This window comes from Oryza glaberrima, chromosome 12, assembly GCF_000147395.1.
Source record: "Oryza glaberrima chromosome 12, OglaRS2, whole genome shotgun sequence".
Lineage (NCBI taxonomy): Eukaryota > Viridiplantae > Streptophyta > Magnoliopsida > Poales > Poaceae > Oryza > Oryza glaberrima.
Window position 1 is genome coordinate 17397242 of NC_068337.1, and position 11118 is coordinate 17408359.

The following is an 11118-nucleotide window of genomic DNA, read 5'->3' on the forward strand; positions in this document are numbered from 1 at the left end:
TTGTAACTATATATATATATATACATATACATATACATATATATACATATACATATATATATATATATATATGTATATATATGTATATGTATATGTATATGTATGTATGTATGTGTATATATATATATGTGTGTGTGTTGTGTGTGTGTGGGGGGGGGGGGATATACATTGGATTATTCTATTCTTCAAGAGTCGTATTACAATCACTATTTAAATTAAAAAAAATTAAAATAGTTAAATTGATAAATGTGGTTGATTTCCATGGAGATTTTGTGGAGACGCTACATTTTTTCTTACCATTTTTACCCTAGTTGGAAGGAATTTAAAATGAGTCGTAAAGAATTTCATTCTTAGAGAAAATTTTCAATGCACCGTTTGAGACAACATGATTTTATAAGTCTAATAGTTAAATGGAATAACCGAACTATATATAGCTGCAATATAATTCATATGTAACTTAAGCAATCTTGTGTCTGACCGGGTAGCTAGCGGCACCGAAGTCCATATGTAACATGTTTGACTATAAAAAAATTTAAAAGTTTGGGAGGCGTTCGGTTAAGATTATTGTATCTTAATTTGCTACAACAACAGTAACTGAACACCCCATGGAGAGGAAAAGAACATCAAGAGTTTTCTAGCAATTTCGTAGTTAAGACCACTTTCACCGTTTCACGATAGATTGTGCTCACACGTAAATAACAATGAAGTAAAATTTGAGTAATATATGGTCATATGAGTAGAATCTTCTTCAGCATTACGAAAACACACAAGCACACATCAGTACACACAAAACGTACACAAACAGAGGGAACCTTTACAATGATAGCTGGGCTATCATCATGAAATTGTCCAAATTCATTTTTCCTTGGTGGCTTCCTTTTTTTACTTATTATTAGGAAATTTTTTTTGATATATTTGAAAAAACCTATGTTTTCACAAAATAAATATATCTATATATTCAGGAATTAAATGTGGAGCTATGCCTATGTAGAGTTGGCTAGGGGAATTTTGGTCAGACCGTCAGATCATGCGGGGATGAAAAAAATGTACCTAGCAAATTAATCGATACTAATATGATGCCTATGTATTATATTGCAACTGAGATTGAAGTTTATGGATATTTTTCTATGGAGGAATCTACGAATCAGGCATCCGATTTCCTAAAGAAAATCGGATAGTCAAATGTATTAGTTGACTACCGGTGAAACATTACATTATATATGGTAAAAAAATCAGCAACTGAAATATTTAATAAATTTATAAAACATAGTAAAGACACATATTAAAACATATCGCCATCACGTATGAAACATTGAGCTTTAACGGTTTGAAACATATGTTTTTCTTCTATTAGAATATAATCACGCAATATCTTGTTGTAAATGTTTAATTAAAACCAATATAGCGATGTGATCAGATCGTGAATTAGATAAGTAATTTATGAGCATATCATTTTAAAGATCGCTAAATGCATGTATGCACGGATGATGTGGAGAAGGAGAGCAAGTAATAGGACATGAGAGAGAGGAGGGGCGGGTATTTGTGTGAATTTTGTGAAACACGGCGAAACATGTCGCTATATATCTTGTATGAAACATATAGTTTTAACTATTTGGAACATATATATGTGTTTCTTTTATCAGACATGCGATATCTTGTTGTGAAGATTTAATTAAATTGAATACCATAGTGTAATTAAATCATAGATCATATAAATAGTTTAGGAGAAAAACTATTTGAAGTGAGGAGGAGAAATAAGCCAGCTTGGTGTAGGCTTCACCGTACCATGGTGCAGGTGTCCGATTTTTCTTCTCTTATGGGACACCCAAGAGTAAGTATTCTCCTTTTTCTATGGGCCCATGCAACAACAGAGAAGCACTATCTAACTGTATTTTAGCTAACCAACAACTACTTTTTTTTTCTAAAGAGAGATATATTAATGACTGAAGGGATTACATTCCTGCGAGAATATAAAGCCTCCATCTCGCACAAGGCACGATACTCATCGCCAGTTGCCCTAAAACATGTGCTACCCTATTTACTTCTCTTTATCTTATGTATTTGCACCTTCTGAAGGCAGTGCATCACATCTTTTACTTCTGGAATGCATCGCTGCCTAGGAAGATCTTGACGAGCCTTGCTCGTTTAAAGCTTGGGCAACCTCCGCATTGCTTTAGTTAACCAACCACTTGTTTTCTTTAACTCATATTTATTCTAGTTTTCTCAATGGAGGTGATGGTTGCGGGAGGTGTGAGAGATGAGTGGAAAGATGACTCCACTATATGAGTTACTATCCTCAATTAATAAAATACTATGAAATCAAGGGATGTCATCCGACGAAATAGTATATAAAGATAGTGCAAACATAGATGCATCAATATTCCTCAATTGAGAATCAAAGGATTGTTTTTTGGAAGGCAAAAAAGCTTAATTATGCGTTGTTTTTTCTTTTTCCGAATAGAGAAGAAACATGAATTAAAATATACTCTAGATAATATAATTATACTTTGCGACAACAGTATATTTTGGTTCTCTTTTATTTTTCCCTTTTTTTTCTAGAATACTTAACATTATTTTGTTTCATCACGAAATACTATTTAGGTCTGTTATTTTTCTCACCTATAATATAACACTTTATCGTACTAAAGTTGCAATGATCGATGCATGGCCACAACTCTTTCACAGCAAGAAACATGTTTTCTTACCTTGATATCTGGACAACAAAACTATTTATATTCACTAATAATTTCATTGACCCTCAACAACTGTTTCTTTAAAGGCCTAGGTTCCTAGCTAGCTAATTAATTAGATAATTTGGCATTAGGCATCCCTTTATCCTACTCTTAGGAAACCTCTACAATGCTCCTACCAACACATAGTTTAGTGAATTAGTGCTAATCACTTGGTATCATGCACAATGAACTCAACAAATAAGAAGCATTGCTCCTACAATGGGCACATTAAAACCTAACAGTACACCTTGGGAGCACAATCCTGATGGTCAAATGGTAATAAAGAACATTCCTTGTGACTCATACTACTGTGCTCTGTCTGGTTCCTTGCACATATGGTATACATCTTTCTTGAGAGAATACACCTATCAGAGGTAAGATATAGACCTAGGCACCTAGGCATTGGTTGCTGGCTACCTTGAATAGCAAGCTCACCAAAGAACAAAAGCCAGGTTTGCAACTTGCTGGCCAGTCCTTGGGAGTTCTGTTCATCCTAGTCCCCCACATAGCTATGCTTTTTGGAGTTCAAGGCAGGCTATATGCATGTGGCATTCATGTGGCAGGTGGTTCATAGTTTGCATGGACTCACTTGTTTAGTGATCAAAGGGTTCATTCTTAATAGATGATGGATGAACTTGAGTTTATGACAATTTTTTGAGGGCATAAATGAATGGATTAAACATTAGGAAGTTGAGAAGTTGATTTAATAAGTTTTTAAAAATACCGATAAAGATATTTTTCTAAAAAAAAAACTCGTATGGAGCTTGGAAAGTGTGTCCATGACCAATTGTTAAGCCATGATTTAAAGATGAGGGAGGCCAACTAGACAAGTGATCACGATTAATTATAAAAATTAATGAAAAATATATTCAAATTCCAAGGTTTTTTATAGGTAATAATATACCGTATCAACATGAAAAAACTACATGATAATATACAAGATAGGCAGGTAACTATGATGCATATATTTATTTATTTTAATTCAGCTTTATGAGAACTGAGTAGACAATTCATAAGTGGTGATCTATAATGTCATCCGAGTTAAAAGTCTAAATAATTGGGCAAACAATTAGTCACAAAAACTAGATCTTGGCAAAATGAGTAACAAGCAATCTATCTTGCAAGTAATAAGTACTACCTCCTTTTCAAAATGTGTGACGCTATTGACTTTTCATACAACATTTGATCATTCGTCTTATTTAAAAATTAGTACAAACATGTAAAAATATAAGTTACGATTATATTTTATTTGATGATAAAACAAGTCACAACAAAATATACAATATTTATATATTTTTTAATAATACGAACGATTAAACGTTATGCGAAAAGTCAACGGCATCATACATTTTGAAATGGAGGGAGTAATATTTTAGAAATTTGAAATGTTATCCAACTAGTGATGTATAAACAATACACATGCTTATTAGATATTAATAAAAATATACTAGTATTCTAGAAGGAAAAGGGAAAAATGATGAATTTTGTGGCTACCATAAAGACATGTGGTGATTTTGATCAGGGATTAATTAGTACAGCACATCATACATAGCAAAAAATTACTATGTACAATTCAGCTGCTTAGTAGCTCTACTAATCAAAATAAGCTACCTGGAGGGGACACACCTAGTTGGGTAAGGGTAGGCGCTGGCCTCCTATAGAACACCCCAACCACCCCCCCCCCCCCCCCCCCGCGGGGCGGCTGTGGCCATAATCCATTAGTTATGACGAATGCGTATACATAAGTGCTACGTAGCATGTAGGGTGCCAGTAGGATCCTTTGCTCCTTTGGATTGAAGGAAATTTAAAAGAATTTTAAAGGGTTCTAGAATTTCTCTAATATGTGTTGTTTGTAACAAAGGATTTGAGCATGTCAAATTCCTATGGATTAATTGCTATCCAATTCACCAAAATCCACAGAAAAATTTACCAGCTCAAACCGTATTTTTATTTTTCTTTGAGAAGTCCAATGCATCTTCTCTCTCTCTTAATTCCATCAAATTTCTATGTTATGTTTCTATGAACCATCCCAACACAACAGGTCTCATATTCCTGTGACATTTTCCTATATGTGTAACATTCCAATCCTGTGTTTTTTTTTGTTCGTATGTTTTTTTAAATTCTGTGTTCCAAATGAGCCCTAAGCATGTTCCACTAAGTAATAAATTCATCCACACAAAGTAGTAAATGCATCTCTCATTCGTAAAATATGTTCCCGTGATACCTTAAAGTAGTAAATGCAATGGGGAAGACAACTCCCGGGTAGGTCGGGCAACCGACTAGGCTCCGCCGCTGCCATCTCCACTACTGACAGTCGTCGTTGCCTATAAAATCCATCAATCACTGAAAAACGCTATTAGTCACCCACGCTCGATGATGGTGCTAGCTCCGCCACTGAGTAAATACATCTCTCATGTCGGTAAATGGCATGACGCTCGTATCACCTTAAGACTGTAGACAGTAGATCTAACGGAATACTATATATATGCCAAGTAACCTAAAGTGTATATATATGCTAAGTAACCCAAAGTAGGTGAGCATTTTGTATTCTTAGCTTCATAGGTGTCCAAGGCTTAGCTTGCAAGAATCCTAATGAATACGACAGAAAGGACTGTAGAGTGAGGGAATCGCACATGATAAGGTGTACTTTTAAGTCTTACTATATTCAGTTTTGTTAATTGCAATTTGTGTAATAATCAATATGATTTTACTCATATGACATTGGAAAGGGAAGAATATCATCACCTCTTGGACGGTGTAGCATGTTATTTATTCCCTCCCAAACACGCTTGCTAAAATGGTCCAACATGGTGCCATACTGCCATTTGTCCAAGTAATTGATTGAGCACAATAATTTTTGCAGATAATTTATGCAGCGATCAGCTGCACTGTTATTATCTCAGGTACAGATTACTAATGTTTTATATGGATATCTACTGGAAATATATCAAGAATAAAAAATCTTTGGAGTTTTTAATTTCCTTTCTAGTTAGTAGAAAAAAAAGACAATGGCATGCATATTCAATCTTTTATAAAAGTAAATTTCTGAAGATTGTGTTAATTATCTTCTCCTTGCCCATGCTACATGATTAAGTAGGCAACAAGGTTTTCTAGTCTTAAATGAAAAGAGACTCCATTTGGAAGTCTGAAGTTCTCATGTACAATAATTGCTTTAGTAATGCTTCCAATCAACGAAGGCAAGATGAATGAAAAGCAGAGTACACTGAAAAGTAGTTAGTTTGATTTATGGATTAACAGGTGCTACAAACAATGTCCAATTGGTGGCGCTAAGGACAGCACTTTTGAATTTACAGTACAGCAATACATCAACATTAAAATAACTATTTTCTAAATTTATAATAATTTCTATGGGACCTAATTAAGCTCCAGGTAAAATGATCTATTGCTGAAAGAGTTAAGTGGATGGCAGGTTGTTTGAACTGAACTACTCTCTTTGTGGTCATTTCATATTCATAATTAAGTTCTTACACTGACTTGTGCAGTTTCTGCTCTTAGGAATGCGAGGCATTGATTTGATACTGTTTACCAGTTTGCAGTTAATCTATTTCTGCATCAAAATGAACACAGCTCAATATCATTCAGAAAAATCTGAATAACAATTCATGTTATCTGCATCATACTGCTGAAAAATCACAATACACTGTATTGTCCCATGCAGTTGCTATCAGACATGAAACAAATGGTAAACTATGCAACCTGAGCACTGAAAGGACATCACCTAAGATTGTAGGATGATTCAAATCTATACAGCATAAATTGAGCACTAAAAGACAGTACTTGGAAGGATGAACCAATGCCAACAGCATAATATGTGCCTCAAAAAGACAGTCTACCAGCAAGATATATACGACGATGAATTAATCGAAGTCTAGACAACATAGAGATGTCTACTTCTAGAATGTGTTTGAAAAGCCTATTGGTTTCAGGACCCCACAATGTTTCCCAAGAAAAAGAAAGACTTGACCTGGAAGAACAAATGGAAGAGAAGAAGATATGATCAGCTATAGACAATAAGATTAGGCCTTGTGGTGCTTGTGGTGATTGGATTATTTGTCGAAGCTTGGTGCCTTTGGCTTGAGTTCATGGACCTCGAATGATTGGTGCCTCTATGAAATGTCCCTTTCTTCCTGTACAGAAGGCCTAGCATTAGTAAGGAAAACACCTTTTTGTTTTCTGCAGAAAGTTAGGTCATAATGAGAGCTTGTGGTAACCTTACTTCTGTGGTTGTTGGCTTTGATGCATCATTCTTACAGCTACACATTGTCACCTAATGCTGAAAAACAAGCCATTCAGTTGATACAAGTGGAAAGAGGCTATTAATTATCAGAAGGTTATATATTCAAGTGAAGGTACTACAGTTAAAGAAAATTAGCAGTTATCTCTGATAAGTGAAAACAAATCCCAGAACCTTGAAGATCCAAGAATGACTATAAATATGAACCCACTGATGACAAATTCATTATTATCACTACTAGCTAGTATACAGTATATCAAAGAATCAAAAGGCATATGCCTGAAGGCAAATTCAGTCGTACATGCTAAAGCTCAAATATAAATTTTGTCATGATTATGATTAAGTAAATTAACTGATCAGCAGATATCTCTATACTTTGTGGCTCGTGATTTTTATTAAATTGTGAACAAGGACTGAAGGTAGACAGAAAGACAGACTTGCCAGGCACACACACCATGTTTGGAACTGGGTCATCTGAAAACCCATAGTTTACTTAGCATCCTTCACTACTCAAAATATTATGTAATAATTTATTTCAACTTGAAGTTTCATAGGGCATGAATTTTCGAGTTTATGAGCTCAAATGCAATTACTCTCCAAAAATGTTTATATTGTAGCAATACTGTCCATGGTAAACCATTAGTATTATGTAAAGGTGTACTCTCTCGTTATCTGCGCATAATTACGTGTGATAGCTGACATATTAATGTTTTTTTCGTTGTTGATTTGTCGTATGCTATTGTTCCTAGTTCTACATACATCCTGGGAAACTATTTCTTACTAAGATTTTGAATTGAAAGGTTATATTGTCGGTGATGCATGACCAATTTTTTTGAAAGAATGCATGACCAATTTTGTCTAACAGAACTTGTCTGATGTGCTACTTTGCATCCCAGCTCTCTGACACTGTAGATAAAATACAGCTGCCTAGTGGTAGGGATTCATTTAGATTAGACCAAGGTAATTAAGGAGGAGCATCCCAAAGTAGATCTATTGACTAGGTGCACTGCTGTGTTTTGCAAGGTTGTTTCTTTACCTTATCTATATACATACCTAGATAACAATGGGTGATGCAACTCAAGCAGGACTGAAGTTGTTTTCCTTAAGAAGAGTATATGACCTGAGATCTTGTTTATGACCATCATAGGATTCTAAATTTTCAATTATATGTCTAGAAGATTTGATCCAATGCACCAACTGATTACTTAAAAGCCTGAACTATTAAAGAATAGCAGGATATTACACTTCTACATCTTCTTGTGTATGCTTGACGAATTGTGACAACAAGATTCAGGATATATAGTTCTGTTGAGTAGTTTTATGTGGTAATCAATAAATATTTAAAAAAATAGATATATTGAGATGCTAGAAATTGGTAAGGTACTGTGATTCCATTGATTAATTTTTCAAATTAAAAGGAGGGACTGGAGCATGCAAATCATGAACATTAGGTGCCTTTTGCCGCAGAGGGGGAAAAAAGGGGGAGAAAATTCATTACAGTTTCACCTTTCATGAGCAAAAGTAAAATGCTGCTTTTGATAATGTAAGAGATGAAGAGGTGAGGCCCATGTGGTAAACTTTAATTAACCCTGTGCACATGGCATCCTCTTATCTCTAAACTCATTGGAGCCCCCCCAAAACCCCCTGCCATTACATGTTGTCACCCTATAGGCAATTGGATGGACCACACATCCTTAAATATTGCTGCCATTGAGCAGTTAAGAACTCTGACCATGATGCAAAGACAACAGTTACCCTTAACATAGTGATGCAAAGGACATTAGGGACTGTGCACACACTGGTAACAGTTCACCAGAAAAGTTCTCAGTTTTCTAAGCATTAATACTCACAATTACCTTTACATCCATCAGTTTCAGATAAAATATTTCTGCAGATGCATTCTTCATGGTGAGCCCTACTCCTCTCTCTTTTTCCTCCCTCTTTGTGTCAATTTCACAAATCCATTTGATAGAGATTACAAAGACCTTTGCTTTCATTGTGCAGGTTTTGTTGTAGTTGTGTAAAGGAAGTGAGAGCAAGGCTAGCTCTCCCCTTCTCCTCCATGCTTGCACCATCATGGCTTCTTTCTTCTTTAGCATCACTGCATCATTTGTGCCACTAAAGCTCCTTCCCTTGTGAGTTGTGAGCCAATTTCTTGATGCTCCCCAGCTCCCAAATGGCCATACAACTCACACTCCTACTCATTTCATGTAGCCTTTACAGTATGTATTCTTCTTCTTCTTCCTCCTCCTCTGCATCGTCGTCGTCTTCTTCTTTCTCCACATCATCCTCTTATCTTGCATTGCTGGTTCTTGTCATCTCCACTTGCCTCTCCTTGCTCTTCACCAACCTCAGACAGATGATCAGAGCAAGGAGCCACAGGGGTAAGCCTCACCCTTCCATGGAGGATCAGGCTGTTCATCAAGAGGAGGAGAGCATTATTGTGCCACAAGATGAGGTGGCTGACGATGCACCGGAGGACTTGACGGGAAGCCTATCGGAGTCTTCGGATTCTCCGGTGAGCGAAGAGTGCACCGAGGAGGGCTCGGTATCCGATGACGGTGACGACGATGACGATGAGAGCCTCATTGAGATCTCCCTTGTTGATGGTCACTATTTGGGGCAAGAGAAGAAGAAATGTGCATGGAAGGAGCAGGACCTCCTCACCGAGTTCTTGCCGGATTTGTTGCTTGACAAGAGGGATTTCATGGACATCTTGTCAGAGATTGGTGAGGAAGACAACCTGATTGAGATTGACATTGCAAGGGGATCCATCAAGTGCTCAAGCTTTGGCATCAAGGCATGAATCTACCAAAGGTTTGGTGAAGTTCAAAATCAAAATCTTTCTCTGCATTTGCTTCAAAGATTTGATTAGGGAAAGGGGAGTAGGTTGTATGTACCTGGCCAACATGTTGTTCAAGGCTCTTTGTTTTTGGCAAAGCTTAAATTTTTATTTTGTGAATCTTCAGTGGAAGCCTTGTTGCGTCTTTTTTCTCGCGCTTTCTTTCTGAATATTATAGAGGAAATAACATTCGTGCACATATTTTTGATCAAAGAAAAAAAACAATGTACGTGTGCATGGCCCTTCTTCCCGTATATATTCTAGAGTTCCAATAGATGCTAATCATCAATGCTCTGCATCTGTGTCTACTGATTGTCCCACTGCAAGGATCATCTGTCACCAAGTGGGGTATATGTTTGATTAATTTTGATTTTACCATGTAAAAATAGTTTTAGCTAAATGTCAAAATACAAACCATCAAATTAGTTAGTTAACCACTTTAAGTGTATTCTTGAACTACCTGATATGATTTAGAATTAAAGTTCAGCTTCTGTCCTGAATCAAAAGCTCAGCATTTGTTCAGTAAAAAGTGTTCTTCCATGGTTCAAAGAATCCAAAATTGGTTTGTTTAATTTGTGCAGCTGGGTCCTTTTAGCCGCCTGATGTTTGATTTTGTAAAAAGGCTACAAAATCTTCATGATTTGGGCCTCCATTATGAGCTTCTAATAATGCTAAGTATGAGCCCTAAACTATTGCTACCACCAGGCCAACATGAGCTGATTAAGAAACATGGTAGGCTCAGAGACCTCTTGTTTGTGGCAGTTACCAAGGCATAATAAGAAACCTTTGATGGATTATTCTTTCAGTCATTCAGTGTGTTTAGGTGACAGAGAAAGATGCTCACATATATTTGCTTTTCTCTGAATACATCTTTGGTATTCTCCTTCTCCTTTCTCCTTGTTTTCAGCAAAAAAAGGAAAAGAGATAGCATCAGTGGCGTTGTGACTTGAAAAAGATGTTCCAGACTTGACTGAAAGTGTGCGTTGCAGTGTTTGATTCAGTTCATATTCCTTAATCCATCAGTTGCTACTAAACATGTAATCTGATGGCCTTGCTAAAAGCACTTAAACATGTGGCCTGCATGTCCAGTGATGAACACTAAAATCAAATCAATCAATCAATCAAAGCATAGCTTTTTTTGATGCCATGTATACTCCCAGCAGTAGGAAATTCAGAAGTACAGAAACAAAAGAAGTAGGTAGTATCTGTATGCAATTGAATTCTGAATTGTGACCACCTGAACTCTGAATTTAGCATATGTTGTAGTCATTTCAAGCTATCAACCTGAA

The 11118-nt window shown here is 36.1% G+C and overlaps 1 protein-coding gene across 1 annotated transcript; it reads left to right on the forward strand.

Moving 5' to 3' along the window:
* Window positions 1–8823: 8823 nt before the first annotated feature.
* LOC127757606 (uncharacterized) lies at window positions 8824–10520 on the forward strand. The gene is made up of 2 exons (XM_052283154.1): window positions 8824–8895; window positions 8992–10520. Exon 2 carries the CDS (start codon window positions 9146–9148, stop codon window positions 9791–9793), a length of 648 nt encoding a protein of 215 aa, XP_052139114.1. The 5' UTR covers window positions 8824–8895; window positions 8992–9145; the 3' UTR covers window positions 9794–10520.
* The last annotated feature ends 598 nt before the right edge of the window (window positions 10521–11118 follow it).